The following is a 21,781-nucleotide window of genomic DNA, read 5'->3' on the forward strand; positions in this document are numbered from 1 at the left end:
TCAGTCGAAGCTGTGATTACATGCAATCCCAAATCCAAGCCTGCCTTACCTCCCTGATCTCTTTGATCTTGGAGCCTCCTTTGCCAATCAGTGAGCCGCACTGACTAGCTGGCACGACCAGCCTCAGCGTCACCGGAGGTTTGCTGGTGGCAGTGCTATTGCTCATGGAGTTGGTTATGTCCTTGGGAAGGAAGAAGGCAATGCATCAGCCCCTGGTACCCAACCAGACTCCTGACATCCAGGCCAACCCAGATGCTCTGGGCCAGAGGAGAGGGGTCATGTCCCCCAGGTCCCTCTGGCTGGTCTGCATCTGCATCACTGTGCATCCCTGCAGATAATTAATTGTGAGACATCCAGGACACTTCACTGAAGCTCAGTTCTTGCCTAGTTAGAGATGTCTGGAAGGTTTTGTGCCAAGGTCATGTATTGCTTAAGCAAGTCCAGGCACGCAGGAATTGGAGGTACCCACGCCCACCTGCACTGCTGCCCCAGCAGTGGGCACACCAGAGCTCTGCTTGGCTGGAGGACCACCCAATGCAGAGCATTTTATTCTGCCCACCTGTGTGGCAAAGAATTCCCACACCTCACCTCCTCAAATTTGTAGGCAATCATGGCAAAAGCCTTGAAGATGGCATCAGTGGGGCCGGTGATGGTCACGATTCGCTCAGGGCAGTTCCCCTCCGAGATGTTGATCCTTGCTCCACTCTGGAAAGAGAAGGGAAGCTCTGGAATAACCACAGCCAAGTGACCAGTGGGGAGGACATGGAGCCCTTCATCCAGGTTGCAAAATGCCATAGACTGGGAAGGTTCAGCATTCAACAGCAGAAGCTCAGAGAGCTCCAAGGCAGCAGTAAGTACATCACTTGCTTGGACCTGCTTGCCCTCTGCCAGCCCATCTACACCTAACCTTAAAAACTTCCCCCCCCCTCCCTGCTGTGGTGCTTCCTGAGCTGCTTTACTCCAGCCTTCAGTAAGGCTTTCCAAGCATCCACCTCAGGTCTTTTGCTGCAGTGCAAACCCAGGTGATCAAGGTAAGACCAGATCATGGGATCACTGCTCATGAAGAGTGCTGCTTACTGCTCTGATAACTCCTTAGTAGCTCCAAGCACAAAGACCTTGGGCAAACAAACTCAAGCCAAATGCAGTCACTCAAATGAGAGACTTAATTTCACTACTTCATTAAGATCAAATTCTTAGCTCTGGAAAATTCCCATTAAATGGATGGGAGTTTGAATATGGAGTGAGAAAACTGAACCAAAGAGCTCTGGGCACAGGCAGCCTGTGTGTCCTGTACCCATCACACATGGCAATGTGCAGCTCTGGTCACCATGCTGCAGGCTACTGGGCAAGAAAGCCCAATGGCCCTTCCAACCTCTCTCCCCTCCTCCCACCAATCATTTTAAAGAGCAGGGCTGCTCACCTCCTCACGCATCTTCTTCACAGTCTCTCCTTTCTGAAATAAGAATCAGAAACACAGGTTATTGTAAAAAGTCAAGAGTTCCACCTTCAACCCTTCCAAACATGCATCTCTCTAATCATGAAACCACAGACTGGTTTGGGTTGGAAGGGACCTTAAAGATCATCTAGCTCCAACCACCTGCCATAGGCAGGGACACCTCCCAGTAGACCAGGATGCTCCAAGCTCCATTGAGCCTGGCCTTGGATGCTTCCAGGGTATTTATTCTGCAAATCTTTGCCTTTTAAAAACACCAAAAAAAGCAACCCTCTATAGCCAGAACTTTCCAATTAACCATGCGAAGCACCAGGGAGCAGAGCTTGTTCTGCAGGAGCATGGGTTAGCATGACATTTCCTAATCTCTCTTCATGAATTAATTAACATGTTTAATAAACATGTCAGGGCAACATGATCATAAACACATATTTGTCACCACAGTAAAGCAGCTGGAAACAACACTACCTAAGTTTGGTCATGTTTGTTTGCGTTTTTTTTCAGGGGAAAGGTCTTTGATCCCCTTGTGGGTCTCTCAACACAGAATCATAGAATCATCCAGGTTGGAAAAGACGTCTAAGATCATCAAGTCCACCTGTCAACCCAACACCACCACACCCACTAAACCATGTCCCAGAGTGCCACGTCCAGGTGTTTTTTTAACACCTCCAGGGACAGTGACTCCACCACTGCCCTGGGGAGCCCATTTCACACAGACTTGTTTGTTTCACAAACCCATCAACATGCTCATGCACACCAAACATTTAGGGCACACTCCAGGGAAGAGGTGACTGGCATCTACCCCACCACAGGCAGCAAACAGCACAGGCAACAGTGTTAAACACACATTTAAAAGATGTCATTACCTTCCCAATGATGCTTCCGACTTCCTACCAAAAAAATAAAGAAAACACAAAGGAAAAGACTTTAGAACACATGCAGAACACAACCCATCCTAACCCCATAATGAAGTAAAGACCTGCCAGGGGGAAAGCATGAGAAGGGCCAGAAGGACCACAGCACCCAGCCCATCAGCAGTATGGTTGCTGCTCTTAGCATCCCAGGGCTGCAGAGGTTGGCTGGACCAAGGGCAGAGCCAGAGTGGGAGCAGGAGAGGGAGGAGCTGGGAAGAAACCCCCTCACCAGGAGGCCCTTACCTTGCCATGCATCAGCAGCCGGATGGTGAGGGTGACATTCAGGCCACCTTCAGAGACCTTGGACTCCATTTCCTGCTGGGGGACAGGAGATGTGTATTAGCTGGCAGGGCAGCCCCGGAGCAGAGGGAAACAGCACCACGGCCGTATCACCTGGGGACAAAGAGTTGGAAAGGTTTTCTCTTAAAACAGGCAGGTTCCTCGACATGGATGAACCCTGTGGAACAGCAGGGCATAGGAATGCCAACCTGTAAGCCCACTTTGGCTGGGCTCTGTGTCCCAGGCCACGTCGTTTCCAGCTACTCATGCTTTGCACGTATCTAACTAAAACTCTGCTGTCGTGGTCCTCTCCCTTCCCATTCTCTCTCCTCCTCTGCCCTCTAGAGGGATATTGAAATTTCCACTGGTGTTTTGAAGGCAGGGGAAAAAAAGCACAAAAATCACAGAACGGCAACAAATCTTTCCTTTGGTTTCCTGACACCTCCTTGGTGGCACCTCTCTGCACGTGAAATGTCTCTACAGGCCACTGGTCCTACCTCAGAGGGAGGTGCCAACAACTTTCTCCATGCAGTGTTAAGGGATTTGTAGCAATTCTCCCTTGTTTTCCTTAGTCCCTCAGTATATATCAGACAGGAGAATTTTCATCCTGGTCACAAGCATCTGGCATTTTCCTTTGCTCTGGCAAGGACTTATGTGATCAAAAAATGGGCAATAAACCAGCTCAAGTGGTACTTCAATGCAAAGAGGCAGTCAGGATGGATAAACAGGCAGCAATGAACAAATCACGCCTGGGAGATGGGTTGGATGTAAAACCTCCCCTTCCAAGAGGTTCTTATGAAACCCAAAATGGATTTGGGTTAGCAGGGAGATGGTGTTCCCACTGAACTAACAGGAGACTGGCTGCTGACAGCCTGTTTGCAAACCCTGATCTTGAGGTCGCTGGATGTTACAAATGAAAAAAAAAAAAGGAAAATCATCACAGAAAGTACAGAAAGTATAACAAATGAAACATTAGGCCAAAAGACTTGTTAAAGGTGGGGAGAAGGAGGGTATTTCAGAGGAAAAAGGCTGTGGACTAGAGTAATGGGAACAGGCTGACACATGAGACCTAATGGTGACTTTCCAGTACCTGAGGGGGACCTAGAGAAGGGCTGTTTGCAAGGGCTTGTAGTGATAGGATGAGGGGCCATAGTTTTAAATAAGAAAATAGTAGATTTAGATTGGATGTTAGGAAAAAATTCTTTACCATGAGGGTAGTGGAAAAATGGAACAGGTTGCCCAGGGAGGTGGTTGAGGTCTCATTCCTGGAGGCATCCAAGGTGAGGCTTGACAAGGCTCTGAGCAACATGGTCTAGTTAAGGGTGTCCCTGCTTACTGCACGGTGGTTAGACTAGATGACCTTTAGAGGTCTTTTCCCACCCAAATTATTCTATGATTTGATGATTCTATGATAGCACAATGTGTGAGATCAGAAACTTTCTCTTCCATTACAGAGTCCACTGAAGACAAAGAAGAAAGGGAAATAACTGCCAGTGTTGGTTTACCCTGTGCTGATTTCCATGGGTGCAAAGCCATGCTGAAAAGGATGGACTCCAAACCTTTGCTGGGTGTCTGAGGTGCTCCAAACCCAGGCACATCCCTGCACAGATGGGAGAGCTGACTATCCCAGTCAGGTGGGTCACAACTCGACAACTAATGACCAGCCAAATCTGCCCATTTTGCTTTCATGGACTCATAGAATGGCCTGGGTTGGAAGGGACCTTAAAGATCACCTAGTTCCAACCCATCTGCTGTGAGCAGGGACACTTCCTGCTAGACCAGGTTGCTCCAAGCCTCATCCCAACCTGGCTTTGAACGCTTCCAGGGATGCCATCCAGTAGCAAGCCTTCCCACAGCGTCGCCTGCCATCCCCTGCTCCCCGTTCCTGCAGGAGGCACCCGGCATTGGGGCCGTTATGTAAATGTTTCCGATTGATTGAAAAAGTGGGTCATGTGTTAGCCAACTGCTCCTGCCTTGAAGATTTATCAGCGTTATTAAATTAAACACGCTTCACGCTCCAGCGAGCAGGAAAGCTACACTGGCCTTTTCTTAATCATACTAGTGAAAGGTAAGTCTTTCATGGGGGGGTTCGTAAGCTCAATGGAGATGATGGGAACAATAGAGCTGAGGCATTTACCCTGGGTGCGTACCCCCCCCCCCCCCAGCACTCATTCTTCACAGACAAAAGGCTGGGAAAAATTATTGCCCAAACGCCATTTTGAGCATTTTGAAGCATTCCCTGCCTGGAGAGAGACTCATCTCAGAGCCTTCCTCTTCACCATCGTATTCTGCCTAGTTCACAGCAGCTCTGAAATGGCTTCTTTGTCTGTCTCCTCGAAAGCCCGGAGGACACCATTATATCCAGTCCAACAGATAAAGTAGATCCGGAACCCAGCGCAAAGCAGGTACAGCTGCACAGAGCTCAAATATGCAGCATTAGGAGACAGAAATACTGAGTTTGGTTCTAAAATGGAAGTTGCAGAGAGATACAAGCCAGGCTCAGCCAAGCATCGTGCCTGGGCAACTGCAAGCAGCATCCTCCTCAGGCACAGCCATGGTGGAGATCAGCCAAACATCACTGCACCACAGTTATGGAAGCTCTGCGGGATCAGGAGCATGGTACTCAGCACTGATCTGCCCCAGAACAGCTGGGTAATGTCTTCCCAAAGGACGATCCCATTGCAGAATAAATAAGCCTTTTAAATGCAGCTGCCTTTTGGGAGAGGAGGCATCATCAGTACTAAAAGCAACCCGGTTCTTCCTTCTCCCTTGATTTTGAGATTAATAAAATCTGGGAAGTTTCCTTCATCGACCAGGAATTCCTCATGTCTGAAAAAGCATCTCAGGCACCAGTGATGAAAGAGAAGAGGAAGAGGGAATAAAATATAAAACCAAAACAGCAGAAAGACTCCTGTTCTCCACACGCAAACATACACACTCCCGTTTTTTTCCTTTCCAGACTTTTGGAGGCTGCAGCATATGCCTAAGATGGTGCTCTTGCCTTCACACTTGCTAATACCTCACAAGTACTAAAACTCTAGTAGAATTCCAGCAAAACCATCTAATCAGGGGAATTCCAAACACAATGTATTAAATTAATTTAATAGCATATTCATCTTCCAGATGGGGATGTGAAGCACAACAGGAAAAGGGAGGCCAAGCTCTGACCTGGACATTGTTCCTCAGCTTGATTTCCAAACAGGAGCTGGGAAAATGGATGCTGGGATCCCCACAGGGTGGCTCAGCTGAGCTCAGAAGACATCACTGCTTCAGTGTTTGTCAAAGCCAGCTCTCCTTTTCTTCTTCCTCCTCCCATGCATCCCCTTGGTGTCTCTGGGCACGTTAAGACATCTGCAAGCAAGTCCTGTGGTGTACCTCCAGTAAACGCTGCCTACACCTCCTCTGAAAATGCTCCACAGAGAACCACAGCACCTGCTGATGGTACTGGAGCTCAGCTCCCTTAGGATAGCCCTCACCACCCTGGGATATAGCCTGACTTTTGGAGAAGGTGGTTGAGCTTCCAAAAAAGAGCTCTGTCACACAACTTCTTTTTGCCTTGGAACCAGCACTGCAGGCATCAGCTCCAACGGGAGGGTCTCTCTTATCTGCACTAAATCACCCCTGTGCCTCTGAGATGGACAGTCCTGCAAGCAGACAGACAGCTTATTTTGGAGACCTTGGCATGGAATATTCTCATCAGCATTATGGAGATCAAATGTCATTACTTTATCTAGGTCTTTGCTTTGTGGGACAGCAAAGCTCTGTTCAAGATGTCAGAAAACAGACAGGACAGCCTGGTGCACCAGACACTGCCAAGCAAACTCAGTGACGAAAATCTCCATCACCCTCCTTGCCAGTCAGATGGCTTCCACAAAATCACAAGTGCTTGGTGTTCTTTAATGGTTGGACTCAATCTTAAAGAACTTTTCCAACCTAGATGACTCTATGACAGGTTTCATCAGTGCAGGCTGATAAACTCCAACACCTTGGAGCTTTGTTGACCAAGAGCCCTTACCAACTTACCCAGTTAAAGCACAGGGTCTGTACAGGGATGCTGTGCCACCTGCTCAGAGGACCACCCTGAACACCCTACCCTGGAGCATCTGGGGCAGTTGCTCAATAGAAACACCGCCCTGAAAAACAACCAAAGCACTGTGGTGCTTCAGAAGGCCCAACAACTGAAAGCCAAGTGTTAAATATGACCACAAAGCTTCAGTCTCCTTCAGCAATATGTTACAGCCTGGCCTAGTTGTCTAATGTGGTTGACAGATTTTGGTGTTGGGGATTAATATCTTGGCCAGAAAGTCCACCACTTAAGACACATTCCACAACTCAACAACCCCTTCACAAAACTCAGGTCAACATTTTTTGACCCATAGAAAAATGCAAGATGTTCTAAATATAGAAAAAAGCAGGGGAAAGCCAGGAAAGAAGCTGCTTTTCTGACATTTTATCCTTTCTAGCCTTCTGTCCTGAGGAGTGCTGCCTGTCCACCTGCATAAGCAGGAGATCTCTCCCCACTCAAATCCTGGCAGCTTGATCCTGCCATTAAGACCTAATCCAGTGATTTTCAGCATTGCTGGGAAGCACGGCACTGCAGCCAGCTCAGGATTATGACGACAACACAGTCTGGCCAGGTCAGGACAAGGGTGGAAGGAGGAAAAAAAAAACCAAAAAAACCCAACGCTGTGGCAGAAAACCAAAGGCAAGCGTTCCCTTAAAACCAGGCTCCGAAGAGAAACACTCCAGCCACAGGCAGGCTTCAGCTGTCAGAAGATGAAGCTGTGAGAGGACAGTAGCACCATCCAAACAAGTGACACCAAATGTCATTTTGCAATTTCCAAAATTTTCCACAGGCTGTAGTCATTTCAGTTGAGTTTTCCTCTTCTTACTCTCCAGCCTCAGTGGAAATATTTTAGATCTCTCTAACCTAAAAAGGAAAATCATACATGTCCCATGCTCTCTTGGTACATGAGCCAGCAGTATAACCCTGCTTCTCACCTCCCAGCATCACAGGAGACAAAAGACCCTGCTCTTGCTGAGATGGGAGAGCAGGCCTCTTGGAGGTTTCATATTCTCACTCATCTGCCTCCACTTCTCTGCTCTCCTCTGGGTGAGATCTCTCCTCTCACAGCCCTGGATGTCACTCATTGACTGCTGACAAGCAATTAGAACCCACCTTCCCCTTCTTGCACCATGGGGCTCTTCCAGTCTCATCCATTTATGCCAATTTACTCCAACTGCAGGGATGCAAATGTGCCTTTCTCTGAATCCTCCACTCCCTCCTTCCTCCCTCTGCTCTGCTGGCTCCTCTGCCCACAAATTCAGTGGCAGAATCATCAGAGCAACCTCTCCTGCTGCCTCATGTGATACCTCCATGCTTCACATGGTCTTCTAACCCCTGCTTCTTTCCCCCCCCCCCCTCTTTGCTTGTTGAAACCCTTGGGAGCTCTTCTTCTACTTTCTAAATAATCATACCCTACCACCCTTCATGTCAGCATGGATTTCTCCCCACATCGTTTGCCCTCTAGAGAACAGGTTGTTCTTTTTAGACCAGACGATCCTTCATGGAGAGATTCTTGCTCTAGAAATTGGCATTAGCTTGACTTCAGGAGCAACTGCTGTGACCCATAGCTCTAGTCATGTCACAGAGTTGGAAAGGACCTTAAAGATCACCAATTTCCAACCTCCCTAAATGGGGAAGGACACCTCCCACCAGACCAGGTTGCTCCAAGCCCCACTCAACCTGGCCTTCAACACTTCCAGGGATGGGGCAGCCACAGCTTCTCTGGGTAACCTGGACCAGGGTCTCACCACCCTCACAGCACAGATTTTCTTCCTAATATTTCATCTAAATCTACCCACTTTCATCTTAAAACCATTCCTCCTTTCCTTGTCAATCCATGCCCTTGCAAAAAGTCCCTCCTCAGCTTTCCTGTAGCCTCTTCAGCTACTGGAAGGTTCTCTAAGGTCTCCCCAGAGCCTTCTCTTCTCCAGGCTGAACAACCCCATAAGCTTGTCCCCATAACAGAGTTGCCCTAGCCCTTGAGGATCTTTGTAGCTCTCTCCTGGATTTGCTCCCTGTCCTTCAAAGCTGTGCTAAGCCAGCTGTTCCCTCCAAGAAATTTTTTGCTGCTTTTCTAAATTTCTATTTCCTCTGCTGCACCCACAAGCTGACATCAGGCTGTGCACCCTTCTTTGGGTATCAACTGTACCAGCCTCAACTGCTTCTGCTGAACCCACCTCGCCTTTGTAGGTTTTCAGTAGGGTTCCAGGCATTTCTGAGCAATTTCTGACCTGATGGAAAATGCAAGAGGAGCAGAAACACAGCATCACATTCCTCCTGCAAAAACCTCTCCCAGAGGGTGAGGAAAGCAGGTGAGTCTCTACAACAAAGAGTAGAACAATCCCCTGGATCCACTGCAAACCCAGGGAGAGCCCCTGCTGAGCACGTGCAGCCTCCACCGTTTACCAAGACCAGCAGCAGCCACTCAGAAGTACAGCCCTGGCATGACTGATGCATGGATGTGAAATTACATGTAAAATCAGAATCAAGCCCAGCATGTCAGACTGTGTCAGTATCTACCAGCTCTAAGGCCCCTGCTCTGAGGAGTACAATGGGTTTTGTGTGAACTGGTGTGAACAAAGCTTCAGCTTTTCCCCACCAGTCACCCCAGGATGTTGCTCACAACAACTCCATCCCATGCCAGCAGAATGACAGCACCTACCTCTTGCCCTGATAAATCTACAGAAGCTATAAAACTTGGAGGTTTCTACTAATTAACAGGTTTCACAGAAATTTAGGAAGCTGTACCCAAGACAGGTATCTGCAAAGATCTATAGGATGCAAAACTGCCATTCACTCACATTAAAGGGTTGGACTCGATGATCTCTGAGGTCCCTTCCAACCCAGCCAATTCTATGATTCTATGATTCTATGATTTATTTGTTGCAAGTAGAGGTTAAACTAACAACAGCAAGTGAAATTCAGTTTAGTGGGAGCAGGCTACTAGATGCCCTTGTGCAATGCAGAATGCCCTGTCTGGGCTGATTTAAGGGCTTGTTGATTGTGGGACCTTGAGAAAAATTAGTTACTCGAATCTGATAAAACACCACCTCAACAAGCTGAGATAGCCCTGCTGGGGATAATGCTTGGTCTTCACTGAATTTAATTTTGGAGTAAATGAAAGATGCTTTTGGAAGGCTGGGGTCAGCAAGGCACTTTAATTCAGTCATTTCCAATTTACATTGTTAGTTACATTTGGAACAATTACCCATCAAAGATGTTACTTTCAGTGAATGTCAAACTGCTTAAGTACAAGGGAGAGTTGGACATCTTAGGTGATGAGGGCCAACACTCTTTTCCCTGCTCAGTTGGGTCCCTCACTGCGACCAAAGTGACCGAGAGCATCTGCAGATGTCTGTGAGCAAGTGCTGAGTGGACTCGAGACCCTGTGTGCTGAGAAAATAACATTTCCAGGAATAAGCAAGGTCACTCTGTCTCCTCAATCCCTGCTTTTTTCCTCTGCCAGCAGATTGAAGAACATATAAAAATGATCTAATGAAATTTCTTGCTGAAATACTGGCTGTCCCTCCATGCCAAATCCAACTGAGATGCTGAGAGTGAGGGCCCCAGAGGAGCTCCTGAAGGACCAGCAAGGATCAAGCCTTGGCTTGGCACAGGTGCCCTGGTGGTCTCAGGGAGTCAGAGCCAACAGCACTGCATGGACCTTGCTGCAGGGCTCAGCACTGCAGTGGGGGGTGGATTCTGCTGCAGACACTGAGAAGCAGTAGAAAAAGCCCCAAAGCTGTCATGAATTAGCTGGAACAGCCCTGCCTGGTACTGTGGATGTCAGGAATACGACTGCTTCAGTGCCTCCACAACTACAACCCTGAATGTGCAGGGAACACACAGACCACCACCATAGTGCTGCAGGGGGCAGGAGGGTGGAGAAACCTGTGTGACATGAAGGGAGCCAGGGAAGCTCACCCAGTTTTTCTGCAAGCACTGGCAATAAACACCCCCTGGGATGAGCCTTCCAGGAGCAGGGAAATGCCCCAATTGTGGTACAGCAGTGGCAGTAATGAGGCTGTTCCCACTGTCCTGAAAGAGCCAGGGAAGCCTGGGGCATGTGAAACCATTTGAGGATGGCTGGAAAATGCTCCAAACCCCAGAAAAACACTTCTCAGTGGTACTTCTGTTGTACCACCAGGTGACAACCCACGGGAGGGAAGGCAATACAATGGAAAGCAGTTCAAGAAAACAAAACAGACTGGGCAAGGGGTTGAAAATAAGGCACAATTCAGCAGAGAAGCACTGAGCTTGGAGGTGTGCAATTAAGGGAAGAAATTATTTTCTGTAAGGGTGGTGAGACACTGGAACAAGTTGCCCAGAGAAACTGTGGCTGCCCCCTCTCTCATCTTTTAGAGAGGAAGACTTGGTCTTGAACCAGGCTCAAGAACAGGTTGGATGAGGCTTGGAGCAACCTGATCCAGTGGGAGGTGTCCCTGCCCATGGCAGGGGGTTTAGGACTGGATGATCCTTAAGGTTCCTCCCAACCCAAACCAGCAAGCAGTGAGCAACTCCCTAGAGCTCTGGGGCCAGCAAACAGCCTACAGGGAAGGGCTGGAGCAACCAAGGCTCTGCAGGACAGGAGGGAGAGAGGAAGCAGGGCAACGATCTTTAATGAAGTGCTTAAACAGCAGTGAAGATACAGGTTAGGAGCTGGAAATGAGATTCCCCACAGCTGAGTGCTGTTGGTGACAGTGTCATCCTGCCATTCACCATTATTTAAATCTTACCAACATTTCTGTATTTGCACACAAAGCTCATCTTTGAGCTTGGTTGGACAACCACACTTATCACTTCAACACTGTGCTATGCCTGGGGTTGGTCACGCTTCAGGGATGTACCCAGTTTAGCCCCTTTTTCCTCCTAGCCAGAGGATAAGGAACAGAAGCCAAGAAATGCTGCCTTGTATTTGGAAATGCCTCGACAGATTCCCCAGGGATGCTCTGCCAGGGCTGGGCATCAGCTCCAAAGGACCCATGTCTTGCCCAAAGGATGCCAGGGCAGCCAGCATTGGAAATGCACCCCTCTGGAGATTGAGGGGTTAGACACCCAGAGAGTGCCAGTTTTTCCATGCCATTTTTCAGGGGAAGCCCAAACAATACCCAAAAAAAGGGTCCTTATGGCCATAGATCCACATCAGCTGCTCGTAAAGAAGAGACAACAAGGAGACGCATGGGCATGAGAGGACAAGCAGCTTGTCCTCCAGCAGCCTGGAAAAGAGGGCACAGCTCTGCCAAGAGCTTCAGGCACACTCCTGGCATCCTTTTAACTGCAGGGGAGGGGCAGCTTTGGGATGTCATGAAAGCAGAAAGCAGGGGGCATGGTCATCCCACTGCTGTGCCATGGTCTGTACAGCCTTGAGAGCGTAACTCGGTCCTCACTAAAAAATATGAAGGCACTTAACCAGCACAAGACTTCTGCCATGCTGTTCCTACACAGTTCCACTATTTTTCTTGATCCAGCCACCAGGGACATGTCCCTTCTGTCACCTAATTCCTCTCTCCACCTTGGCCCATCATGCTGCACACCTTCTCAGGCATCCCAGAGAGCTGCAACTGGGGAACACCTATTTCCAGTGGAAATAGATGAAGATGCAGCCAGAAGCATCTCCCCACAGCTTGGAGCAGCAGGAATCCTGTGCCTTCACCCATCTTTGACCCCCCTCATTCCCCTCTGCCAGAGCCTGCTGGCTACCCTGGGTTTAATCCCACAGGCAGCATCATCCCAATAATTTCCCTTCATTTTCAATCTACTGATCCAGGGGCAGTCCATAAATCCCTTCATCCTGAAAGCAAAGCAATCTACAGCCTCATCTCATCCCAACTCCAGCCCACTCTCTAATCCTTGGAAATGGGAATGGCACTCACACTGTCTGTCCCAGATGATGGGTAGACAGACAAACTAAGCCAGAGCACAGAGGGCGAGCAGGAGGTGCCAGGTCAAGACAGGCAAGGTGCATCTTATTTTGAACACACTCAGCAGTCTCTGCAAAAAGCAACCAATTTGGCTGATGTTTAAGTTAGGGTTTTTGGGGGTTTTGTTTTTGTTGTTTTTTGGGGTTTTTTAATTAAAAAACAAACAAAAAAAATAGATGGTAGCTTCATGACGAGCTGTGCAGGCCAAAAGATGAGAGGTTTGAGGCTACTCTCATAAATGTCAGCCAATTTCTCAAAGAACCTCAGGTGGGTCCTGGCTTCTCCTGATCCAGGGATGGGGGGGAACAGACAGGTCTTCCTGCTTCCCTTGCCAAGGCTGAGGACATAAGGGACATACTGGCTACAGCATCACTGTGCTGGTCCCCTCCACATGTAGAAAAATCCATGGAGACCGAACAAGACCAACAGGGAAGCCACAACAAGCCTGGCCCCATAAATCTCAGCTTCTGGATCCAGCACTCTGGCTGTGCTGACTCTCCACAAGCCTAAACCCATGACTTCCATTCCAGCCAGAGATGCCTTTTGGGAATGGGAGACCAATGAGCGGCATGGGAAGGGAAACCTTTGGGGGCCTCTCCCCACTCTGGAGGAGCAATCTGGATGGGTCAGGGTACAGCACTAAGCCCACCCTTCTTTTTCCAAGCACAGGGCTAGAGAAGGCAAGCCCACGCATGGTGGTCACCACAAGACCACGTCCTGCCTGACGCAGTCCCCAGCTCAAAACACCAGGAGGATAGAGGGGCAGCATGTGACAAAGCCATCCAGCAGCTGTGCCAGTGGTGGGGCTGGGGTGGCAGTGGTGGCTCTCCCCGGCTTCCTTCGGTCAGCAAGGAGGAGGACCGGGGGTGGATCGCCGCCGCGCCGCGCTCATACCCTGACAGCAGGCTCCAAAACTGTCACTCCTGATCTGTTTTCACTTCAGCTAAACCTCAACCCCGATTAAAATCAACACGAGCCTCCTTCTCCTCTCTCCCTTCTCCCCGTGGTAGGTCCTCTGTAACCTCGGGTCTAAACATTGAGCAGAACGCACCGGCCAGGGGATGGGTGAATTTGCTTGGCTGAGACACCAGGCTGCTGGGGAAGGAGCCACAGCCACCCCTGTCCCCAAAGCTTCCCTGGGCTCCAAGGGTACAGCCACTGCAGCAGTCCCATCCCCTTGGGGATGAAATCTGGGGTGGGATGTGCACCCAGCCCACCAAGCTGCCCCTGCCACTAATGGGTGATACCCAGCAGCTCTGGTGCACCCACAGAGCAGGGCAGGGTTGGGACACAGGGGGTGCCCTAGGCTGACACCCACTGCACCCTACGAGCTCAGGTAGCAAAGCCCAAACCAAACAGAGCAGCTGCAGCAGGTACGTGCGTGTGCGCGGTCACGGCGCCAGGACAGACGTGTTCAGTGAAAAGCAGGCTGCAAGGATGGGGACAGTCCTTGCCCACTGGGGAAGCATTTTAATTCAGTTTCCATTTCAGCTGGCAAAAAAAGCAGCTGCAGGGCATGGCAAACTCAAGCCACACAGGATGCCACCCATCCTTGTACTCCAGGACAGAGATGGCCCCCCGGGCAGCATGTCCTGGGGACTGGGAAGCATCCTCTGCTTCTCCAACTGCAAACAAGCGTGTGGAAGCAGAGGAAGGCAAAAAATAACCATCACCTGAGAAAAGTGGTCCTGCGACCACCAAATCCCAAATGGTGAAAGCATACTCAGTAGTTACCCAGAGCATCTCCCTGTGTGGGCACCCAGGAGCCCTCTTCTCCCACCTCAAATGGGTTCTGGCCACCACAGAGGGGGTTTGGTAGCCCTCCTCTGCACAACCTCTGTCCCCCATTGCAATTTCTCATCCTTTGCACTAAAATCCCACAGCATTTTGTGGGTAGAATTTGCACCTATTGCAAGATGAGCACTAAAATAATGCTGAAACCAATTAAAGAGGTTTTTGTTTTTCTCTTGATCACCATGAGCAGCCGGTTTTTTCCCCATCCCTAAATGATCAGTTTTCTTCAGAGAGAAAAGTTCCCTTAATTCAGCAAGATTTAAAGAACATTTTTGATAGTTATTTCTCAGGAAGAAGGAATTACCATTATTTTGTTTTAGCCAAGAATACTAAATATGTTTATATAAATTAATCCAGAAAAGAGGGGGAAAGGCTGAGATAAAGAGCTTCAGAAATATGACAGAATTATTTTGGAATTTTACGCTAAAAGCAAAATCCCAGCTATTAGGGAAAAACTGCCTTTTTTCAGGGTTTGGTTTCCATATCAAAATGCAGGCTAGCATCTGTCCTTGCATCTGTCAAAACAAAGGTCAATCATTTTATGGAAACTTAAACACAATGCCCTTGATCCAATGTTTTTGGTTTATTTTAAGACTTCCGACTAATAAAACGAGATTTTCTAATACCGTTCGCATCAAAACAATGTTATCCCAGAAAATTCAGATCACAAGAAAGAAACACCCAAAACCATTTTGCCTTTATGATAGTGAGATGATATTTTGGTATTAATTTCCACAGCATTTTCATCCTCCATAACCTCTGCACCAATATTTCACTTTTCTACTTAAAAAGCAATGATGCAACCACCGAAAATGCAACAGAAACAGAAAGAATTTAGGCACCCTGCATCAAATGGATATCTCAAGGTAAACTGAAAAGAATGAAGCAAGGCTCATAACAAAAGGTATTTCTCTCCCCAAAACAATTTTCCTAAGCGCAAGGGGAAAAAAGAATAATGGAAATTGAAGCAAAAGGCAAAAATTAAATCAGAGTTACGGGTTTTAGTCCGTTGTCAGAACAAAACATTATTAGTATCTATGTTATTTTATTGTAAGTTTCTTAAAGACAATTCAGTTTGTGCTATTCCTACCCAGAGTGCCTACAGAAACAACGCTCTCCAAAGCCTGCACTGTAAATCCCAGAAATTAGGAATGGCTGAATATTCTGGTTAACGCCGAGATGGACGCTTCCCTTACCCAGAGATACGATCTCTAGCATTAGCCATAAGGCAATTCAATTGGATTGAATTTTATAAAAATAAAGCACACACTTAGACAAAAAAAGGCAGAGAATGACAATTTTGCCAAGCAATTTTGCAAAAATATTTTGCTGAAAAGATTTGCAGAAATAGCAATTTTGCAAAACTATTCTGCAGACGTAACAATTTGGGGAAAAACACCCACTTTTGCAAGTCTTTCATAGGAGAGACTTGAGGAGCAGTTGATGACTTAAGGTAACCCCCTCGCTCGCGCTTCTATTGCTCCCATAATCCCACCTCCCCATGGCACAGACTTAAATTTCCTCTACAAGAGATTCACTTAAGACTGCTCTTAAGCATCCAAAGCTCTTTTAACCCATACTGGAACCCACAGACCCAACTCATTTTGTGATTCTTCCCTGATCTCCATCGGTAGGAAAAGTTGCTGGCGGCAGGTGGGCTCCCACCAACGCAACCTTTTAAAGCTTCTTACCTTCCCCAAAGAGCCGCTTTAGTGCCGATTTGGCGTGAGGGGGGTCCGGACAGATGGCCAGTCTTTTCACGTTTGGGAAGGATGAAAAATGCTACAGGGGGGAAAAAAATCCCAGTGATTTCTTTTTTTTTTTTTTTTTTTTTTTCTTCTCTGTACGGCGCAGAGGGCTCAGAACCTCATTGGCCCTGGGAGGGCCACCACGTGGCATGGGATGAAGAGCACGTGACCTATTTTCTCCCAAATCCCTTGGTTTGCTGGAAAGGGGATGCACCCACTGCTGATGTTCTTGTCATTTCAGTGGGCTTTGATTTTCTTTCATTTATTTTTTTAAAGGCCACTGAGCAAATCGGGTTGCCTTGAGGCGATGAGGGCAAACCAGCCAACGCTTTCATCATGAAGGAGAAAGGAGCTCGGGTATGAGATGAGCACTGGGGTGCTGCCCATATGTATGGGGAAATTTGGAAATGCTTTGCCAGGGTAACGGGCCACCCATCCTGGGCATGGAGTCTCTGGGAGGGAGAAGAGGGTGTACAGCAACCCACATCAGGCTGCCGGTGATGGGTTGTGCTAAACCATCCATCTCCAAGGCAGACAGCAGCAGGGGGTAGGACCAGGCTGAAGCCCTGACTGCTGATCCCAGAGCTCAGCTGGATCCCTCAGTCTCGGAGGAAAGGGATGGGCTACACTGCCCCTGACCCCCCCCAGGCTGATCCCATCCTCCCCTCCCAGCTAATGCCTGGTGCTTGTACCAGTGAACTGCTCCAAGAGATGACAAGTCTCCAGCCTTGGAGGCAGAGGCTCCACCAAAACAGCCTCCTTGGAAGAAGGACAAAGTTCATCTGTTCCTACCATCCCATGGCCACGCCAGGCTTAAATGGCATTTCAATGTGTGTGTCCCCAGACCCTAACCAAACCTAAAATGCAGCACCATTCTGAGGATGTTCTGCCCCAGAGGGTCTTCAGGGCCCCATGGAGCAAAGCAAGGCAAGGCACAACTCCTAGTGTCTACCTGAGGGTCCCTCCTTGCCCCAGCTCTGTATTTCCTGAGGATCAGCATCTCTGAGCCCACATATCCCAGCCAGCTCCTGGTCTTCCTTTGGTAAACACAGACACCAGCCCATCAGGAACAGGACACTCAGTTTGGGAAAGGGAAAAACACTTTTTGGAGCCCAAGACATTCTCTCATTTTTTCTCATCAAAGCCCCTAGGTTGAGCTGGTCAGTAGCTTCATTTTCCTGGCACCCTGTATCTCCATCTGGCAAACCTCTCAAGCTGGGCCATCTTGCCCCATCAAGGGTACAGCTGCTCATCACCCCTGTCAATGGAAAGCCCCAGAGGAGGCTACCTCTGGCATCTGCCCTTGGATGTCAGTGGTGGCCTTCCTGTAGAGCAGCTGTCCCCAGCCATCCTATCACCCACGGGCTCAAGCCCTTCTTATCTAAGGGAAACACTTCAGGCTCCTCAAAGAACCAGCCAAGCTGGAGCTTTGATGAGGAAGCCCATCTCTAGCCACTCCTATGCCTTCTTGGTGTCACCACCATGTCCCAACCTAGCACTCAGCCCAGCTGAGCTGCTGGTTCTCCATCATGGCTGTTCTCCAGCTCACAGCTCTGCTCAGGGACAGGAGCCACCAGAAGCACAATTCCTATTTCCAAGTCCTTCCTGAGGCTGGACTGTCTCATTATGCCACTATTAAAAGACATAAAGACACAGCCATCAAACCCCCCAAACCATGTTGAGAGGTACAGGGTTTCAGTCAAAACCCTCTCTGGCTCAGAGGGACACACACCTCCAGCCACCACCCAGACAACAAGGCATTTTATTCTGACAAATCCAAGCTGAGGGAGAAACTTGCTGTACTCCAACATCATCTATGGACCCAGCCAAAAGCACTCTCCTGACTGCTGTCCCTTCCTGGGATTTGTGATGGCCATCGTGCAAAAGGGGAGAAGAAACCCCCCCAGACCTTCCACCCTCATCCTTGGCCAGTGATGCCTGAGCTAAATCTGGCTCCCAAGTAATCTTCTGCATAATTATATAATAGAGAGGCAGGCAGGGAAATGATTTTAGGCCACTCTGCTGAGAGAAAGCAAGCTGGATTAAAAGATCAGAACAAGCAATGCTTAGATTAAAATGGTTTGTTATTTTCAGCTGTGGAAAATCTGGGGCAAAAGCACGGAAGATGTTGAGGGAAGGCACATCATCTTTTTTTTTTTTTTTTTTTCCTCAAACAGGAGTTTTCTACATGTTAGTGCAGGCAAGTTCTAGGTTGCCAACCTATGCTCAGTTTTTGTTTCATTTCCCCAAGGGATCAGAGAAATATAATTTCCCACTTTGTGTGGCATTTTACCTAAAAAGAGCAGCACAGAGATGCTTCAAGTTCCATTTTGCGGAGTGCAAACCAAACACAACATTGCATCAGAGACCTTGGTCAGGAGAAGCAGCACCTGGATCAGCCAACAACTTCATTACCTGTGAGCAACGTGGTTTCGAGCACACAACGTGGGTTTTATCAACACCAAGGCCTTTGCCTTCAGCAGGTGCCTCCCCACAGCCGTGAGGGGATGGCAGGGGAGAGGTGGCAGTGGCTGGGAGAAACCCATCAGACAGTAATGCATATATGGTGGCCCCCTGGCAAGGTCAGTGGTGCTGGCAGCAAAGGGGGCCATGCCAGGCCCCTCTTTGACTGATTGCTTTGGAAAGGCATAAAGGAGAGGCAGGGGAAAAAAAAAAAAAAAAAGAAAAAACCAAGCAAACAGTGAGGAAGGGAGCTGAGGGGGGGGGGGGCGAGCTCCCTCGGGCACAGCACTCATCAGCCCCATCCCAGATCGATGCCGCTCATTTCACTCGTTCACCTTCAAGTGCTGATTAAGCAGAAAGGTCAAACTGGGAAATCATTTGCCATTGGCAGGCACATCTGCCCATCACCACCACCCTGAAGCCTCATGGCATACTGTGGCCAGCTTTTCCCTTCAGACACCTCCCACCTGAACACCTTCCTTGCCCCACAGCGTCTCCAGTCCCCAGCATCACCAGTGACCACTTGTTGCATCACCCGAATGCAAGATGGAGGAGCAGCAGTTTTCCAGTGCCAAGTGTTTTCCAAAAATTAAGCCCTCTTCCAGGTGTCCCTCACACCTGTAGATTTTATAGAAAATAGTCTTGCACAGGATCACCTCTGAGTTCAAAGCAATGAAGTCATGTGGGGCAAGAGGTCCAAGAAACAGCCCTGAAGAGGGTATGGCATTTAAAATTAAAACCCTGCCCTGCTTTGCATTTTGAACCAGAACCTGCTGACTTGCCCAGAGCTGGACACCAGAATTCTCTCCTGACTGCAGTTGTGGGAGAGGCCAGGGAAGAGGGGTGGGACATAGGACCAGGAGCATAAGAAGGCAGATAAATTAGGTGGGAGACCTTCCTGGAGGGAGGTGGGAGCTGCAGGATGTCATGGCATCACCAAAAGAATGCTTTAGTAACACATTTTTACAGAAAAGTGTCTTCATTAAAGTCAGAGAATAAAATGCATAGGCTGGACAGGCAGAGAGAGAGCTTGGGACAGTTTGGGCACCTGGTCCCAGGCTGGACTATCTGTCCCCCCAGCAAGAACATGTCCTGGTTTTACTGGAATTAGCTATGGGTCCCCAAGACCTGCTGTGCTCAGGGGAACACCAGTAAGCAGACAAGAAGCTGAGCCTTCCTGGGATGGACTCCCAAGTGCATCCTTACTTCAGGTTGTGGCCTCTGCATGATTAGCAGGAAAACCAAACCTGTCCTCTGTCCTCCCTAAAACCCTCTACAGATGGATGTGTTTGTGAGAGGCTGCCCATAGCACACCAGAGCCACCAGTGAGTGATGGCAGAGAGCTCAGATGATGCACACTCAAGGCCAGGCACTACCAGTACCCACCATGTCACCAGTGACCATGGACAAAACTCCTTGCAGGTTTCTGAGAGCAAGCTCTACCCTTGTTGCCCCTTTTACTGGGTCACCTGAAGCTCTTCTGAGAAACCCTCTAAAGGTTTCACTCCCTTCTCCAAGAGGGATCATCTTGTCTCAGGTATATGGTGTTGCTCTGGCCAGCCTCTCCCAGGCTTTTATGAGCAGAAAACATGAATTCGTGACACTTTTCAATGGAAAGGGAGAGAAGAGAGGTTGGTTTGTCTGGCAGTACAACATTTCTGCTTTATGGAGCTGTCTTCTCACTCAGAGCCACGTGTCCTCCTCTTCACTAATGGAAAATGTTGCCTCGCCGCCCATTTGTGATAGTCAATGCCTGGGCCAACGCGACAGCCCCAGGCCAAAGCAGATCTATTTTAGCAAAAAAAGTGAAGTGGCTGATGAAAACGACCCTGTCAATGCACTTCCCAGCTTAGCTCTTTAGCTGGTTTTAATGGACCCCTGTGACCAACGGGGCGGAAAGCAGGCGGCCGAGTGCCAGGAGGGCAGAGACAGGAGGATGGATGGGAGAGCAGCATGGATGCAGGACCACACCAGCCCCTTTGCAGAAAGAGGCCAAGGCAGCACAGAAGCCCTCTTGGCAGGACTGCAGCATGCAGGAGCAAATCCCCTGCCCTGTTTTGTCCTTATCACAGCGTTGCCCCCATGGGTGTTTGTAGCCTATGTTATAGCCTCAAGGAGCATGGGGTGCAGCTGCAGAGACCCCCCCATGGTGTGTGGGAAGGGACTGAGCTGACCTTACCTTACCCTGCAGACTGGGCTCGAGCTCCAGAGCAATTCCTCAGAGGGTCCCGTTGCACCAGGAAAGGGCATTGCTGACCACAGGGGGGAAACCAGGGAGGGTCTGCAGCAGGAGCCCACAGGACACAGCAGAGATTATGGATGAAGGACACCCAATGGCAGCTTGCTGTCCAGGAAAAGCAAATGGCAGCAGGAAAAAAACCAAAACTAAACAAAACATGTTTTGGGCTGGGGGGAGGGACAAAACAATGAGTAGCATCACCTTTGGGTTGTTTATGGGGCAGGCAACAAAGCCCTGATGATACTTTTGTCTAAATTTAGAGCAAATCCCATCAACCAAGGGAAGTCATCTAAAGAAATGGGCTGTGGAGCCGGGGGTCTCCAGGACATGGCACCAGCAAGTCCCCCCAGGGGACCACATCCCAAATGATCTCCACAGGAGGATCACAAGCTAGGGGTCATCTTCATCCAGGAATCCCACCACCACAGCAATGGGAATAATCCAGCACGTTTCCGTGACATGGGCACAGGGTTATTTTTATTGCTTTATTTTTGCTACTGCTCCCAATAAGTTAACTGGGGCATGCATCACCCGTCAATAAAGTCAATCGAGCAGCCTGAGCAGTTAATAAGCTGAGTGCCAGAGGGCAGAAAAACCTCTGCATTGCCCAAAATAGTCTTTTGGGCAGTGAGATGGACAAGCTGCAGGCCCCACTGGTCACTTGGACTTGGTGCTGCTCTTGATGTGCTGGGGTAGCTGGTGTGTTATAAGGGGAAACCTTTCTTTTCCCAGTGACTCAGCAGCCACCATGCTTGTCCCCAGTGACCTGGGCATGAGGGGCTGATGTTGCTGTCACAGGAAGGAGCCTGTTGGTAGGAGGGGAGCCCATGGAATCCCCAAGGTCAGACTTTGGTCCCACCTGCTGCTCACAGCAGCATCAGCACTAAGATCAGCACAGGTTGCCCAG

The 21,781-nt window shown here is 49.0% G+C and overlaps 1 protein-coding gene across 21 annotated transcripts in view; it reads right to left on the bottom strand.

Moving 5' to 3' along the window:
* PCBP3 (poly(rC) binding protein 3) overlaps window positions 1-21,781 on the bottom strand; it is a 60,457-nt gene that overhangs the window by 27,253 nt on the left and 11,423 nt on the right. For 12 of the 21 annotated variants that reach the window (XM_030454102.1, XM_030454100.1, XM_030454086.1 and 9 more), the window contains exons 4-9: window positions 20,820-20,979; window positions 2,608-2,682; window positions 2,317-2,340; window positions 1,421-1,453; window positions 589-705; window positions 50-181 (exon numbers count right to left, since the gene is read on the bottom strand). In XM_030454102.1, coding sequence (XP_030309962.1) covers window positions 50-181; window positions 589-705; window positions 1,421-1,453; window positions 2,317-2,340; window positions 2,608-2,682; window positions 20,820-20,885 — 447 coding nt within the window. In that variant the 5' untranslated portion in view covers window positions 20,886-20,979. Of the gene's footprint in view, window positions 1-49; window positions 182-588; window positions 706-1,420; window positions 1,454-2,316; window positions 2,341-2,607; window positions 2,758-16,115; window positions 16,207-20,814; window positions 20,980-21,781 lie in introns of those variants that run through there. The other 9 variants (XM_030454104.1, XM_030454085.1, XM_030454096.1 and 6 more) reach the window with 8 other exon arrangements.

Source organism: Calypte anna, chromosome 7, assembly GCF_003957555.1.
Source record: "Calypte anna isolate BGI_N300 chromosome 7, bCalAnn1_v1.p, whole genome shotgun sequence".
In the NCBI taxonomy this organism is placed as follows: domain Eukaryota; kingdom Metazoa; phylum Chordata; class Aves; order Apodiformes; family Trochilidae; genus Calypte; species Calypte anna.